The 17,703-nt window shown below is 33.5% G+C and overlaps 1 protein-coding gene across 1 annotated transcript in view; it reads right to left on the bottom strand.

Moving 5' to 3' along the window:
* PHC3 (polyhomeotic homolog 3) overlaps nt 1–17,703 on the bottom strand; it is a 75,510-nt gene that overhangs the window by 15,047 nt on the left and 42,760 nt on the right. Inside the window, exons 8-11 of the mRNA XM_069472939.1 lie at nt 14,732–15,603; nt 9,796–9,949; nt 4,410–4,660; nt 1,488–1,647 (exon numbers count right to left, since the gene is read on the bottom strand). Coding sequence (XP_069329040.1) covers nt 1,488–1,647; nt 4,410–4,660; nt 9,796–9,949; nt 14,732–15,603 — 1,437 coding nt within the window. The remainder of the gene's footprint in view (nt 1–1,487; nt 1,648–4,409; nt 4,661–9,795; nt 9,950–14,731; nt 15,604–17,703) is intronic.

Raw genomic sequence — 17,703 nt, 5'->3', positions numbered from 1 at the left:
AGTTAGCAGTAAAAATCAAATTTTATACTAGTATCATACTCTTTGCTGTTCAAATAATAAGTAACACAGTGATTAATACATTGCAACAGTTTATAAAGTACTAACAATGTCAGAAGTGCCATCCTTTCAAGAGTTAGAAAAACTGGGCAAAGACAACATCTATTTTGCTTATCACCATACTATTTTGCTTAATTTAGCAAAGTAAAGGCATATGGCATAGGCTCAATAAATATTTTCAAAGTGAATAAATTATAAGTTTAGATGAAATATGCTGATATATTGAGGATATTACGTGAACACAGATATTAACTAATTCACTACTGTAGAGCCCTGACTATACTAAATGGTATTACATTAAATTGAACTATATCAATTGCGGGGCCATGATCAAAACCAGGGACAGTCTCATGAAGCTGCTCCTATAGAACATAGCTAGTTTTTTTGAACCAGAAATTTAGAAATTCACCCAAAAACACCAGTACAAGCATTTGCTGGTTTTAAATAGCAAACTCAAGATATAAAATGTATCATTTTCATGTTTATTTGCGTTTTCCTTCAGTCATTTTGCATACCACTTTGACTTCTATGGAATATGCACTATTAGAATAAAGCCTAGGCCGGGTGTGGTAGCTCACACCTGTAATCCTAGCACTCTGGGAGGCTCAGGCAGGAGGATAGCTCACGGTCAGGAGTTCGAGACCACCCTGAGCAAGAGCAAGACCCCGTCTTTACTAAAAATAGAAAGAAATTAGCTGGACAACTAGAAATATATAGAAAAAATTAGCCGGGCATGGTGGCACATGCCTATAGTCCCAGCTACTCAGGAGGCTGAGGCAGAAGGATTGCTTGAGCCCAGGAGTTTGAGGTTGCTGTGAGCTAGGCTGACACCATGGCACTCTGGCCCGGGGAATAGAGTGACACTCTATCTCAAAAAAAAAAAAAAAAAAGAATAAAGCCTATAAGAAAGGATTATTTGACATTAAGAAGATTTAGTGATTTTTCTCTTTGAACAAATTTAATTGCCTCTTGATTGAAGAGCATATCCCTAATATAATTTTAATACCCACCTGATATCAAACATCAGAATGTGGAAAGTCTAAAACGTTAACCCAGAAGCTCTAAAATTTTAAGCAAATTCAGTAAAATAGTCATTTATTACTTAAGTCAACTTAAAAAAACAGAGACTTGGTTGTTTTGATGCTAAAATTCTGAATTGTTTTCTCTCATGTATAATGGAACTTTTCCCTCCCATACTTCTTCAAAAGTAAAACTGACATTGTACAAATTGATACCAATCTTGCTATTTTAGTTATAGGCCATGGAAAGTCTGGTTAACTTTTCTACTATTTTAGTCAAATAATGTACTGTATGAGAATAAAAGTGAATATGTCCAAGTGAAAATCTGTGCAGAATAAAAATCTGTGTCCTGTTCCAAGCAGTAAGAGTCAAACTGAAATTAAAGAGTATCTTAAGTAAAATCCACAAACCTTCAGCAATCATGTCTTCCATCTCTGTGTCAGAAGAATTATCAGCATGCTTTGTATTATTCTGTAGCTCTGGCTGAACGCACACTGAATTTATCACCTGATTATCCAAAAGAGGCCTTTTTTTCACCGGCTGTTCTATTAGCAAAGATGAACGACTCACCTTTAAAAAGGAGAGAGAATAAAACGAAATAATCTCTAAAAAGACATTCAGAAATAACTTAGTTTAAAAAAAACCTCTTGACATGAATGCTATCTGTGATAATTTATTTGTTCAACTGATCAGATCCATTCATTACATATTTTATTCCTTGAGAAAAGGTTAGGCAGTCTGGACATAAAATCTTTATTTCTCGTCACCAGCAGTATGACTGCTTCACCACTGTCTGTCAAATAAAACCCAGTTTCTGAGTTTAGGCAAGTAGTTTAAAAAAAAGTCTTAAAATTCACCAATTCCTTACATTCAAAATTAATACTAATCATCAAGTTATCCTGCACTATAACTATCTTAGTAGCTCAGCAACATTGAAAAACAAAGGCAATAACAATCAGTATATTTAGAAGTTGGGTTTTCTTTTTTTTTAACTTTAAAAAATTCTACTTTATTAAGCAAGTTCTCAAGTTCCATGTGCTAATTTTTTTCCTTTGAAAATTTCAGTATTTTCCATATGAATGCAACACAAATAAAAGATCAGCAATAAATTTTGATTAGCCAGTATCCTCAATTAATGAGTTCTTTTCTATAATAACTTTTAAGATTTATTTTTGGTGCACAAAGCCTTTTATTTGCAGGATTAATGATCACAACAGATCACTACTGTATATATTTTATCTATAGGGAAACTAATGTTCAAAGTGTTTAGGTGATTTCTTTACAAAAACAGCATCAGGACTAGAACTCAAGTCTCCTGACTCCTCCTTTAGCAATTTAGTCTACTATAATCACAAAAGAAATAGAAAATTCTCAAACATTAACAACAAAACATTCACTTACATTCAGTATACTTGGTCAAGTCATGAATACTACTTACCTTAGAAATATTTTCAGCTAAAACAATTTAAACCAAAAATATTTACTTAATCACTAGCAAGCCCTCAGAATAAGATGACTAGAACATCTTATTCCTCAAGAATGCTGGTTAAGTCTCGAATTTCTGCCACATATAGGGAATAACAGCTTATCGGAAGCTTCGACATTTTAACCTTAAGAATATAATCACCCACAAACTTTTTAATCTTGTTCATTTCAGTTAGACATTTAATATGCTTCAAGTAAAACTTATGAAAGTTATTGCTTAAAAAAAACTGTAACATTCAATGCTGGTACGGCATATACTTCTGGGGGATGAATAAATTTAAATCATCTTTTCAAAAAACAGTTCGGCAATATACATCAAGAATCTTATGAATATACATGTGATATCATAACTCTACTTCTAAGAATTCATGCTAAGAAACTGATTTAAAATGTGGATGATTTATATATAAAGATATTCCTTTCAGAACTATCTGAATAGTGAAAAAATGGAAACCTAAATGTCCAACATTAATGGAAGGATTACATAAATTACGAATGTTCATAAAGTGGAATATTATGTAACCTTTCCAAATGTTTCCAAAGTACTATTAATGATATGGGAAAATAAATGCTCAAATTTATTAAGTGAAAGAAGCAGAACTATAAATATAATGATAATCTTGATTATATGAAAAATATATATAAACATACACATTATGGTATTAATAGGGATTATTTACTCTATACATTTTCCAAATTCTCAATCTAGAACATGTATTACTTTTGTAGTCTGAAAAAACCAAAGTTATGGTTGTCACTAGTGATAACAGATAATAATAGCTATGGCTATTAAGGGCCAGGCATTACACATTATATTCATAAATTATACACATTTAATTCTCTCAATAACGCTAAGAGGCAAAGTATCATCTCCATCTGCCAGATGAGCAAAATGAAGATCAGAAAGGTTGAATATGACAAAGGTTACACAGTCAGTATGTGGCAGATAGGGGAAAAACACTGTTCCTAAATTTCAGCCTTCAATCAGATTTTTAGAATGCTTTAAAACGTTCAGCTCAAAATGAAGGTGTTCTATCACTACAAGTCTTATGATTTGAGACTAGATGTACATAATTTATATGCTAATATTTAGAGATAAACATTTTTTCTTAGAAAATAAATCGAAGATAGGTAGACATAAAAATATAAAATATTTTTGAAGGCCTTTGAATTTTCAGATTCATGGGTAAAAATCTTGCATTGTGATAGTTGGCTACCCAATCAATTGCCTTTGTGTTCAGTTTCTTGTGGGTGCGTGTTAAAGCTGGATTTCCTATAGGAATTCTGAAATTATGTACAGCTAAGTCTCAAATTGTAAGATTTACAGTGATGGAACACCTGCATTTTGAGCTGAATGTTTTAAAGCACTTTTAATATCTGATTGAAAGCTGAAATTTAGGAATAATGAGAAAATCTGTTTGCTAATTTTAAACCATCATTTGAGTAACTTTACTTGTATTAGGTCATTGGGAAGTTAATATTTTCTGCACTCAAGTTATAGCTCACAAAGTATCACATACTTTGAAACACTATTTTTAAAATAACACTTTAGGTGTCATTTCAGTTCCCCTGCAAAGAAAAAATAATAGAAAAGTTTATTTCATTGGAGTAAACTTCCAATTACCTTTCTCTAAAAATTATAAAATTGATACCTCTATATCCTGAAAATTTTTTCACTTTTTCCTTAGTTTATATCTCTAAATAACTAGCATAAAATTCTAGATAAAGATTGACAACTTTTTGAAATAAAATTGTAAGATTTTTACTAGAGAACAATAAAAGACAACTTTAGAAATAATGTTACGTGAATAAACAGACACACACACACAAATATGCTTGCTACTTACAGGAAATGGCTCCAATCCCTCCTGAATCACAAAGCCTTCAATAACATGTGTCAAGATCTGTGGTTTAACAATAGCCTGTGGAGGTTTGTTTTCTATGTTGAGAGTGCTACCATGCATAGACGTACTATTACTCCTTGTGGTAGCAGCTGGGATTAAGAGTGGAGGTGGAGGAACAGAAACATGTGAGGGATCTGATGGAGACTTAATTACTGAAGCACTGACTGATGCCACAGCAGGTAATTCCACTTGCTCTGAAAAAAAAAATAATAATAATTTTAAAATTTTTAGCAGTTTGCCCAGGCAAAAATGAAAGAGGATAACACTAATAACAGTTAATATCTGGTTCTTTCCAAAAAAACTGTTTTAAGAACTTTATATTCACTATCTCATTTAATCTGCAACATAACCTTCTGAGGTAGAAAATATTATTATCCTTATTTTATGCAAGAGAGTAACTTGCTCAAACCTAGGTTTAAAAAACTATCCCATAAGACATGAAAATGTTGCAGAATATCAACTTACAGATAATTACTAAAACTGGTGCTTAAGTTTTTTCATTTTAAGCTACACAGCCATTAAATTCCCTATATTCCTGTTTATATATTCCAAATGATATGGGCAGAGTGGGGGAGTACTTTGAAAGTACATTTAAATGAAACAAGGTCATGAGATCCACAGAATAAGCAGGAATTTTAATGAGTTACACTATCACCCTTAACTTAAAGGACGAAAACTACCTCCATATCCTCACACAAATTTTTTTTAAAACTCTTCAGTGGCACTGTATATGTCAATTTTGAAGAACACTGTAGCAAATGCAAAACGTTGGGCTGGAACACTGTGATTCCTCCGCTTCCCACTCTAAAGACCACAATAAGATAGATCCAGCAGCCTATAATGGGGACTTTTCCTACCCATTCAGTAGCACCAACCCTTTACTAAAGTGGAAAGATAGAACCAGCTGATATCTAGGAACTTCAGTGAGTACAGATATCTATCAGAGCAGGGGAAAAAAAGAGCATGCAACCTGAATGTTTATAGCAGCACAATTCACAATCGCAACCCAATGTGGAAACAACCCAAATGCCCATCAATTCATGAATGGATTAGCAAAATGTGGTATATGTATACCATGGAATATTACTCAACTATTAGAAATAATGGCGATATGGCATCTCTTTGGTTCTCCTGGAGAGAGCTGGAACCCATTCTAATAAGTGAAGTATCCCAAGAATGGAAAAATAAGCACCACATGTACTCACCAGCAAACTGGTTTCCCTGAGTGCACATTTGGGAATAACACCAATTGGGTATTGGACAGAGGTCGGGGCTGAGTGGAAGGGATGGGTGTATACCTACTTGATGAGTGCGATGCGCACTGCCTGGGGAATGGACACGCTTGAAGTTCTGACTGGGGGGGATGGGGTGGGGGGAGGGGATGGGTGCACACCTGCATGATGAGTGTGATGTGCACTGTCTAGGGAATGGACACAATTGAAGCTCAGACTTGGGGGGATGGGGAGGCATGGGCAATATATATAGCCTGAACTTTTGTACCCCCATAATGAGCTGAAAAACAAAACAAAAACAAAAGAGCATGCATATAAAGATAATAATACTGAGCACTCATATACTGGTACTATGTTCAATGCTTTACATGGTATAACTCATATTAATCCTTACAACTATCCTAAGGGTACATACTGTTGTTATCTTAATTTTAAAGATGAGGAAACCAAGACAGAGAGATTAAGTAATTTGCCTTAAGGGCACACAGCAAATAAGTAGTGGAGCTGGGATACTAACCCAGTCAGTTTGGTTCAGGAGACCATGCTCTTAATTGTTATGTTAACTCTTCTCCACCATCAGTATGAAAAGGATTGACATCACCTATTAAAGATGCTCAAAATATAACCCAGCTAAGGAGAGAAGAAAGAATAGGAATCTGTAAAGAGTAGAAAACTCAGCTAATAAAATAGTGTAGTAATCATCTGTATAGTCTCAGAAATGGAAACACTAACAGTTTATCATTAGTAACTCCAATATGACTCCTATTATTATGTAAGCTTGCACAGCACTATTATAGCCATAAATTAACCTAATTCCACCAGATAATCCACCATAATAAACTGTATGGGAACATCTGTTTAAAGTCACACAATCTATAAACAAAAAAAGAAAATAAAAATGCTAATTTGCTGATTTCTGGGAACAAATTAACAACTGGACACATATGTTATCAAACTGAGAAATTCCACAAAAATCCTATCCTACATACCAAATCTTCACATATATTTCTAGGAGACAAAGCATAAAAGATATAAAATTCTGAAGTGGAATTGAAAGGCATTTTTCTGTTGGAAGAAAAAATAAATCTGTGGGGAACTGAAACATAAAATAAAATTTTAATGTCCCTTACAAATTTAGAGATATTTTGTTACTTTAGAAATATAAAGCTGCAAAAAAAAAAAAAAAAAAAGGAAATATAAAGCTGCATTAGGTATAATTCGGTTTGCTCAAGGAATACTACTTGGTTTATGTTTTAATTAATTTCTACCTAGATCATACATATTAATACAATGTACCAATCTTATACAGTCCTAAATTTTGTTAAAAATAGAACTGTAGGGCCAGGCACTCATGCCTGTAATCCCAGCACTTTGGGAGGGTGAGGAAGGAGGATCGCTTGAGGCCAGGAGTTTGATACCAGCCTCAGCAACACAGTAAGATCCCATTTCCCATTTCAAAAAAAAAAAAAAATCAGCCAGGCATGGTGGCACGTGCCTATAATCCTAGCTACTTGGAAAGCTGAAGCAGGAAGATCTCTTGAGCCTAGCAATTGAAGGTTATAGAGATTTATAATCACACCACTGGACTCCAGCCTGGGTGACAGAGCGAGACCCTGCCTCAAAAAAAAAAAAATAGAACTGTAAACTACTGACTTTTTGAAGAGGTTAGTAGCTATTATTTGCTAGTTTATAAACTGCTAAAATTGAAAACATGAGAAACACTGGTATATTATAGTAGAACTGAAATACAATTATCATACCCTCTAGATTTAAGATACGCATGAGAGAAAAGCTAAGTTAACTGAAAGGACTCTGTCACAGATTACTGTCTCATTTTCTGAGCAAGAGCTGTGAACTTTTTCTACATTTTTGTACAGATGCTAATTTTACTTTTAAAGAACTTTTACAGATTTATAAAAACTGAATCCTAGATGGAAACAATTCTTATTTTTTGCAAGTTAGTTTATTTCATGGTTTGATGAAAGTTATTCTAAAAATCCACCTGTGCTCTTTTCCCCCACTCATATACTACAGAGGAGTGATAAATATGAAGTAAATTATGGGAAGATTCAAAAGTCGACATGGTAGTTAGACAATTTAGCCAGAGAGATGGGCCTGACAGGACCTCAGACTATATTTCTGAGGAAAACATGCAAAGATATTCTTGTGTTCCAATATTTCAAAAATGTTTAAATTTCCTTTGAATACCATCAGTAATGTTTATTTTGTAATTAAATCAGTCACAATGCAAGTTTAGTATTCAATAAAACTTATATTTCTGCCTTTAAATTTAAACTCCAAGAATTCTGCAGCAATCAACATAAATCCATTTTCGGTATAAAGAAATCACAAAGATTTAATACTATAGTTAGACTTTCTTAAATCTATCTTTTGAGGTATTATTTTGAGTAAACAAAGGCAGTAATATAAAACTTGTCTTAAATTTTTTTTTGAGATAGGGTCTTGCTCTCTTGCCTAAGCTAGAGTGCAGTGGCATCATCATAGCTCACTACAACCTCAAACTCATGGGCTCAAGCGATCCTCCTACCTCAGACTTCCAAGTGGGTGTAAGTACAGGAGCATACCATCACATCCAGCTAATTTTTTTTATATTTTGTAGAGATAAGATCTCACTATGTTGCTCAGGCTGATCTTGAACTCCTTACCTCAGGCGATTCTCCTGTCTCAGTGCAGCTTCCCACTGCACCCAGTCTGAAATCTTATATATAATTTTGTTGGCTAAACATTTTCTATTACTCAGAAGGGGGAAAAGCTAAAGGAAATTAATTTTCCCCTTCTATGCTTTCCAGAAATTCACATTAGTAGTGAAGTAATAAAAGCTTGAGAGAAGGGAAGGGAAGGGGATGCAGCATACTGAAGAAAACAAACAAGGGTTGCTTTAGTGGCAGAGTCAGTGTTCCATTACAATTTGTTTCCATACCATTACAGTAATCCTTCTTAACTGAAAACGATCATGAGAGCCATTAGATATTCAACAGAACAGAATATTTAAAACAAGTCCTGAACCAAGAATTAGTATTATTTAGATTAAGGGTCAGTAAACTTTCTGAAAAAGGCCCTATGGTCTCTGCAACTAAGCAACTTTGTGGTTACTAACACAAAAGCAGCTACAGATAATATCTAAACAAATAAACATGGCTATGTTCCACAGAACTTTATTTATATGGATGACGAAATTTGAGTTTTACATAATTTTAATGATATAAGCTATTCTTCTTTTCATTTTTTTCCACCATTCAAAAATTTTTAAATGATCCTTAGCTGGGACTATACAAAAATAAACAGCAGGAAACAACTGAACAGCAAACAGTAGTTTGCCAACCCTGATCTTAAATAAAATATTCATAAATTTTAATAACATGGAATATATCTTTTTTAGGACATAGGCAGTGGGCTACAGGTTATACTAATGTCTTAGTAAAATACCTAGGGTACACAGTAACTTTGATATTATGAGGAGGAGCTTACAGGCAATTTACTTGAACTTATAAGTAGCATTCTGTCTCAGCCTCCCAAGTAGCTGGGACAACAGGCGCATGTCACTATACATGGCTAATTTTTCTATTTTTTGTAAAGACAGAGTCTTGCTCTTGCTCAGGCTGGTCTTGAACTCCTGGCGTCAAGTAATCCTCTTGCTTCGGCCTCCCAAAGTGCTAGGATTACAGGCATGAGCCACAAAGCTTGGACCATTTATTTTAATTTTTAAGATAGAAATAGCTGAACACATGATCTAAATGGGCATATGAAACACATCTGTACAAATCACTAAAAATTAGAAGACTGAAATGTTAAGTTTTTCATTTGGGTGGTACTGAACAATCTATAAACTACTGACTCCCTGCTATTAAAAAATTTTCTAAGAAGACAATAGTTCTTATTTACTCTTTAAGAAACTAATTGTTCCTCATCAAAAAAAAAAACAAAAAACCTTGAACTCTATCTTTTGCTGCAATTGTAATAACTACAATAACAAATCAGTTTAATGTGTTCTCTGGTAAAAAAAAAAAAAATAAACTTTCCCCATCACCAACATGTATCAAATGGAACAATTCTCCCACATTTTGCTATTACCTCACCTAACAAAGGATGTTCAGAAGTCAAATCTTCTCCTCTCCCCACAGTTATAGCTGCTGGAGACAAAGTGGGTGGTGGTGGAGTTCTATCCATCCGGACACATTCATCTGACTCTTCTGGCATTTCTTCTTCACACACATCTTCTACTTGATAAACCTGCAATGACAAACCACGTTGCCTTAATGTTTCCAAAAATACATTGAATGAGGTGTTCTTAGCTTAATTTAAAAAAATTAAACCCTAAGTGTATTACATTTAAAAACAAGGCAAAATGACTATTCTGAAAAGTTGAAAGTAAAACTTTAAAATTGCTCAAATGAAGTTTTTCATAATACTTGATAATATTTCACTGAAAGCAATCTGCGGATCAGTATCTAGGCCAAGCTGTGGATCAGTATCTAGGCCAAAAATCATTAAGGTTTCCAAAAGGATGATAGTCAAGTCTGGACATATTTTTAATTTTGAGAATTAAAAAAAAAAGTTTTAATTTGACACAATCAAATAACTATCTCAAGAATTATAGAATTGTTTTTCTTAACTTCTAATTGTCATAAACCAAAATATATACTAATATTTTTCACAGGCACACTAAGTAAATCTCCAAAATGACACATATTATATATATCAAGACATGTACTGCCAAGAGGACTATATCCCTGGCTCTTCTTTATTATTATTATGTGAATTAAATTATGAAAGGTAATATCTAAAAATCTGTAAAAAAGGTATACAATTATATCTCTTCTTTCCTTTTGCCTTACTCAAGAATCTAATGAATCTTAATAAGCCAATATGTAAACAGAAAATACTGCTCTTTAAAATACAGATACACACACATACACACACATACACACATACACACACCCTAAGCCATTTGACATAATATTTTTCATCTCTTTAGTATTGTTCCATACTTATGAGGGAAAGTTTTTGAGTCTTTAACTTAACCACTTTGTTATCCGATTGTAAAGATTATACTTAAGGAAGATGGAATAAAATGTACTCTAAGAAGGAGTTATATAACTATAAGTAACTTATTCCTAATGTTTCTTTAACCTTAAGGCTTAGTTTTCAAAGTGCACTTCTAGAGCTTGACACAGCTATTTTAATCTGTCATCATTTATCACTTTCTTAACCATTATTTATGAAAGATGATAGGTTACTAAAAACAAAGCCACAAGACAGCTCATCTCCATTCTTTTATGTACAAAGCTTATTACTTAAATTTATAAAGATTAATTTTTTAAGTTACTTAAACAAAATGATTAAAATTCCAGTAAATGTTAACGAACAAAAAAACCTTTCAATATTCACAAAAAAACTTTCAGTGATCTAATGTTGTATGTATTTTTTAATCAAACTATTTAAAAAGTTTGATGATTTGAATATAAAATTGGCCAGGCACAGTGGCTCGTGTAATTCTAGCACTTTGGGAAGCTGAGGCAGGAGGATTGCTTGATGCCAGGAGTTCGAGACCAGCCTGAGCAACATAGTAAGATCCCGTCTCTACAAAAAATAGAAAAATTAGCCAGGCATGGTGGTGCACACCTGTAGTTCCAGCAATTGGGAGGTTGAGGCAAGAGGATTACTTGAACCTAGAAGTTGGAGGTTGCAGTGAGCTATGATGATGCCACTGCACTCTAGCCTGGGCAATAGAGCAAGACTCTTATCTCAATTTTTTATATATATATATATATATATATATATATATATAAAATCAAGGTATCTGAAACCTGCATAAACCATGTGTTATAAAAGAGACTATGAAGTTCATCTATAAAGGTATATCTAGCAACAGGTGACAGTTAAAAATAAATAAATAAATAAAAATCTTTGCAAGCCTCTATTAAGAATAAAACATCGGATTATTTTCTACCTGCTATAAAACTTAAAAATCCTACTGTTAACTGATAATTTTATGTCAAACATAATATCCAGAATTCAGATCCAAATCAGCTACTAAGCAGGCAAAATATTTAAGTTATTTGCTCGCAACCCTGCATCTGGAAACTAGTTTCACCAAGAGAGATTTCTTTGCCTCATGCCTGGATCTCAAAAGCTAAGGCAGTTGTTTGTTATTGTATAATGTAACAATTACAGTTGCTAGGATCTGTTCATGGTAACAATTTTTAAAATGTTTCCCAATATAGGGAAAATTACCCCCCAAAATTCTGCAGGGTTAAGAAAAAAAAACCTAGTGCCCAGGGACATCTGCTGCAGTGGCGATTATTTTAGTTTGCCTGGGTGGTGGGGATGTTAATTCAGAGGTAATTAAACAAGTATGGTTTTATCAACCAGTTCAATTTTATCTATGTAGCATTCCTTTAGTAGATGTTACTTTTCTTTCAAAGAACAGTATCTTTTCTTAAAATGCTGAAACTATCTTTAATCTTATTGCTGTCACATGTTATTCAAACATCTGCTACAGTATCTTTTAAGGAATCAAAGGTTAATCAGGCATAGAATTCTGATTTTTAAAAAAGAATGAAAGAGTTCAAAGGATGGAAAGAGCCATAACACAAACAGCATATTGTGAAATAATCCCTCAACAAATATTATAAAATACTTCTCATTCTTCATACTTAAGGGTAACTAGACATACGTCCAAATCTCTCATGTAAAGGCAAAAATAAGTTAATGAATAAAAGAAGAAGACAAAAACAAATCTGTCCCACACATCTGGCATGATCCACATTTAAAAAAATCTAAATGCAACAACTAAAATGTTGAGAGGAAAAAAGCAAAGAAGTAGAGATTACGCTCACAAGATCATTAGGAAACTGTACATCACAATTACTGTTCAGCTCATAGCTATAACTATTCTAAAAATAGCAAAGACTGCCCAACTTACCTCAATAAAGTCCATTATTCCCATGTCTCCCTTTCCTAAATAAACTGAGGAACATTTGTTTATTAGTTCTAAATTATCTACCCTCAATGTATCTTATTTATACCCAAATGTCAATTTAAAAACCTTTTAATTCTTTGGAAAATATATCTTTTTAAAAAATACTGATTTTACTTTAATAATCACCTTTATCTTTCAAAATTTCACATCTCTCTACTTTTAAATATTTGAAACAACCAGGAAAATATAATTTGTGAAGAAATGTTTTTCTTCATATTTGGTCAAAGATAATAAAAGAAAATATAGCAGTTTAATAATTAGAGCTGTATTACTCAAAGAAAGGTAGAAGTTTTTTTTAAAAAGGTAACATGGGAACATCTACAGCAAGCATAATGATCGTATCAGTGACAGCAGAGAAAGTTATTAATTTCATTTTTTTAAAGACATCCAAAAATGATATAACATGAACTTTTTTAAAATTGAAAAAGGGATCAAGGCAAGAAGCAACGAAATAAGATGTTAAATATTTTTAGCTTTAATTTAGTTTTTTTAAAGTGTTATATTTTTGATACTTCTATCCCAAATATGTTCCTCCAAAATTCCCCCGAACAAAAACAATTAGGAAAAATACAAAGATTACATAGAAGTTTTATTTTTTACTTGCCAAAAACCAAATCACTGAACTAGATACTGAGAAAATAAATTTGATTTCTCTGAAGGTACTGTAGACTTCTTAAACTGTGTTTGTGTTATAATAGCCATTATAAACTCTTAAAAAATCTACTAAAAAAGAAAATACAGAAACATAACTGAATGACAAACTTAATTCTAGATGTCCACTGTTGTTTTATGTTATGTTTTTAATAAAAATGAATAGGAAGTGGAATTCAATCTCTTTATGCCTATTACGATCAATCAGAATGACAAAAATAAAAAAAAAAAACTTGCATCTTGAGAACCAAAATGTTTCCCATTAAAGAACAGACTTTGAAACTTGTTTCTTTTCTGAGCTAATGTTTATCAGTCTTTAAGTTATAAAATCTTTGCAATGAAGTCTGATATAAAACCTCCCCACAGGAAGATTCCTCTCCTCAGTTAGAAATTAGTTATGAATTTGATCATTCAGACTAAACATTAGGAGACCTTATTTCAATTTTATTCTAAGTTACTTTATAACTTTTATAAAGTCTTTTAGAGAACATTTAAAGAAAAATATTTTTCAAGATAATTTTCCTTTCTAGGCAACACGTAACCACTTTTTAGAGGTTTATTCTTAAAAATTTCACTACAATCTCAAACATTCAGAACATTTATTCCTCTCAATGGATTTTTTCATCCTCACTATTAAATTCATCCACTGAGACTTTTGAGCTTTTTAAATGAGAAATATTTTAAGTATTAATATATATGTTCCCTTGGTAGAAATAAAAAATCATAAGTTTAATAATTCTGAAATGGTCTACAGTTAATTATTTTTGCAAAGTTAGACTCTTCCGCAAAATAAAAATTTATAAAATTAAATTTTATTTATAAAATCTAATTTAATTTACAAAATTTAATTTGATTTACAAAATTTTAATTACAAAATACAATTTTACCAGAATCATACAAGCATACCCCTCCACCTTGAAACAAAAGCCCCTAAAGGCCCAGGCCTTCAGAATGCATACAACCAAAAAGGTAAGGCTAGATAAACCATACGTTTAAGAACATACAAGCCAACAGAAGGGATCTATGAAGGATAATCACCTTAAGAGAAAAAACTTTGTGCAGATGACACTGGTTCAAATGCATTCCCTTGGGGAAAAAAAATCAACTCTGTAAAGATAGCAGATGGATTTGTTTAAATAGTAATAAAATTAACGAGGGACTTTAATAACCATCACAAATTATCAAGCATGCAACCATACTAAGCAAACAATGGCATTTTTTTTTTTTTCCCACACATCATGTTTGTCAGAATACTGACATGTGGAAATTTCAAACTTTTTAAATTCATAGGCATTTAGATGTAGCAATATAACAGTGTGGCAGAAAACAGTTTGTACTTTCAGTTCAGCAAGAAAGTCAAAGAGCTTCCAAGGGCTTACCACTGGTGGATCAACAGGTGCTGGTGGTTGTACTTGCAGGTTTACCGCAACAGTCTGTGGAGGAGGAAGAGTCTGAAATGGCAACTGGACCAAAGCTTCTGCAGCTGGAAGCTCCTCTTCCGACACCAAAGCATTCTGCACCAAAACCTGGCCCGGGGATAGAATTTCAGGCTGCACTTGTAAAGACTGCATAGACTGCAAGGGCAGTGGTGGAATCTGAGCTGGAGGAGATGCCGAAATCTGTGGAGGGGTTGCAATTGGGATTGGAGAGGACTGCAGGGTTGAATATTGCTGGTGTGACGTTGGAGACACAATTTGCTGACTTGGGGACACCAAGGCTGACTGCTGAACTGGGCCAATGTGTACAACAGGGGAAGCTGGAAGTGGAAGATGGGATGGAAGATTCAGCTGTGCTGTAGGTTGCACCTGATTAGCAGCGGATGGCTGCAAATTTGGCCCTGGCTGGAGAGCTGATGACACAAGAGGGTGTGGCTGAATAAGTGCTTGTGGATGAATAATTATAGTAGGAGACTGACTGGGTGAATGAGGTGGTGGTGGAGACACCACTACAGACTGCTGTGCAGACTGTGACTGATTAGGGGACACTGTTAAAGGAGGGGGATGACTCTGAATTGGTGAACAATGCTGCGACGGGGCATTACTGGGAGCTGGAGGAAGGCCATGGTTTTGGAGTGGTATACAGTGCTGGGATGGGGGTGGATCTTGAGTTGGATTCTGAAGTGTTATTGGCTGAATTTGCTGTTGCTGCTGTTGTAATATCAGTTGATGATGGGAAACTTTGGGAGGTGGTGAATGAAGAGGAATCTGCTGATGTTTTATTAGAGAATGAGGCTGAATTGGAGAATATGAAGCTGTGAGAGAAAAAAATGACAATTAGTATCAATTTCAAAAATCTCATAGAAATTTTTAAATAAATCTAAAGGCGTAAAGTTTTCACATTAGAAGGTCATAATCATCAGAATTCTATTACAGGTGTTCCACACAGCATGATTTAAAAATTTAATGACAAACAAATTTTCCCTGGAAAACTGTAAAAATTTCCTAAAATAAGCTGCACTGTGATAAGTTCCAAAAATGCCTAAAACAATCAATTCATAAATCTGAATCTACACGATTTATTTTTACTACATTTTATAGATTACCAGAAAAGCTACATCAACTTTTAGCAAAATTTATACACTTGAATTTATTCTTTGGGGGAGAAGAGGAGTATCATCATTGAACAAGTTTAGTATATACAAAGATAACTTAGAAATCATAAAAATTCTATATTAAAATTCATAAAAGTCTCATCCTTTCTAATCTATGTCTAAACATGCTTCCAAACTAATAGTCAAGGTAATTACTTATAAAGCTTCCCGAATGAGTTTCCAAATTTTAGCTGAGATGAAGAGTCTGCATTATTTAATCCAAAGAGAAAATGTTTTATATAAAATTTAATTCAGTTGCAAAACACGTGTGACTCCTGTAGCACAGTTAAATAATCACTGTAACTAAGAATTAAAACTTAGGGGGCATCCCAAATCTAGGAATGCACTAGCTTTGCTTGAGAGAATGAGGCAATCAGAAGCCCATGCTATCTAAATAAAGGATCTTGTTTGCCCCTCTCCCCCACCAAAAAAAAACAAACAAAAAAAAACAAACCCTACAATAATTTATAAGTGACAGTGTCAGAGGAGACACTCACAACAGGGATAAATATATGAAAGAATTAGCATAATCGAGTTATAAGTAGCTCCATCGTTATGCCTCTTCTGCATACTGGTGCATGTGTTTACACAGAGGGAGATGCTGGTGAAACCTCCCTGTAAACAAGGATGGGAACTAAGTAGATAAGAAGATAAACTGAAATGACTGCTTAATATTTCTATCATGTAAAAATTATACACATTTAAAATAGCTCTAAAGACAGGGTAGAATTTTTTTCTGAATCTCAGAACGTTAAGATAAAGACTACCTAACAATCTTACATTTATTTTTATGTTCAGCCACATTTGTGACAACAGACTTATAAAAACCTCTAACATTTTTTTTTTTTTTTTTTTGAGACAGAGTCTCGCTCTGTTGCCCGGGCTAGAGTGAGTGCCATGGCATCAGCCTAGCTCACAGCAACCTCAAACTCCTGGGCTTAAGCGATCCTACTGCCTCAGCCTCCTGAGTAGCTGGGACTACAGGCATGTGCCACCATGCCCGGCTAATTTTTTTTCTATATATATTTTTAGTTGTCCATATAATTTCTTTCTATTTTTAGTAGAGACGGGGGTCTCGCTCTTGCTCAGGCTGGTCTCGAACTCCTGACCTCGAGCAATCCACCCGCCTCGGCCTCCCAGAGTGCTAGGATTACAGGCGTGAGCCACCATGCCCGGCCAAAACCTCTAACATTTTTTTAACATTTTTACATTCGGTTATTAATATTTTGGGGATCCTTTAAAGAAATTAACATCTGATTAATATCCCAAGAAAGAGGGTTCTAGAAGGTTCAATAGATCCACTAATTGTTAAAAAAAAGTGGAAATTAGGTCTGAAATTTCATCTAACAAAATAATTTTCACATGATAACTAGACTGGCAATTCAAACTAAGACTGAAAATTTTCTGTATCCCCCATAACAATAAGATGAAATAAAAAAAAAAATAATAAAAAAAAATAAAAATTAGGAAAAAAAATAAATAAATAAAAATAAAAATAAAAAAAAAGAAAGACTGAAAATTTTATGTCCACCCTTTATAACTGTATTGGTATAGACTAAGTTTTGGAGTATTCAAAAAAGTGAATTAACAAAATCTAGGATTTCTATAGAGTGTCTTTCTTCCAAGGGGCTGAAGGTGTTTTCGCGTCTCTCATTTGTATTCACAAAATACCTGTGGAGTAGGTGAGTATTTATTATTTCCCTCTTACAGATAAGAAAATAAAACTTTTGCAAGCATAACAGCAAAGGTCCACTTTAATTC

The sequence above is a fragment of the Eulemur rufifrons genome, chromosome 7 (genome assembly GCF_041146395.1).
Source record: "Eulemur rufifrons isolate Redbay chromosome 7, OSU_ERuf_1, whole genome shotgun sequence".
Lineage (NCBI taxonomy): Eukaryota > Metazoa > Chordata > Mammalia > Primates > Lemuridae > Eulemur > Eulemur rufifrons.
Note: the sequence above shows the minus strand (reverse complement) of the source record. Positions and strands in the feature narration are given on the sequence as shown.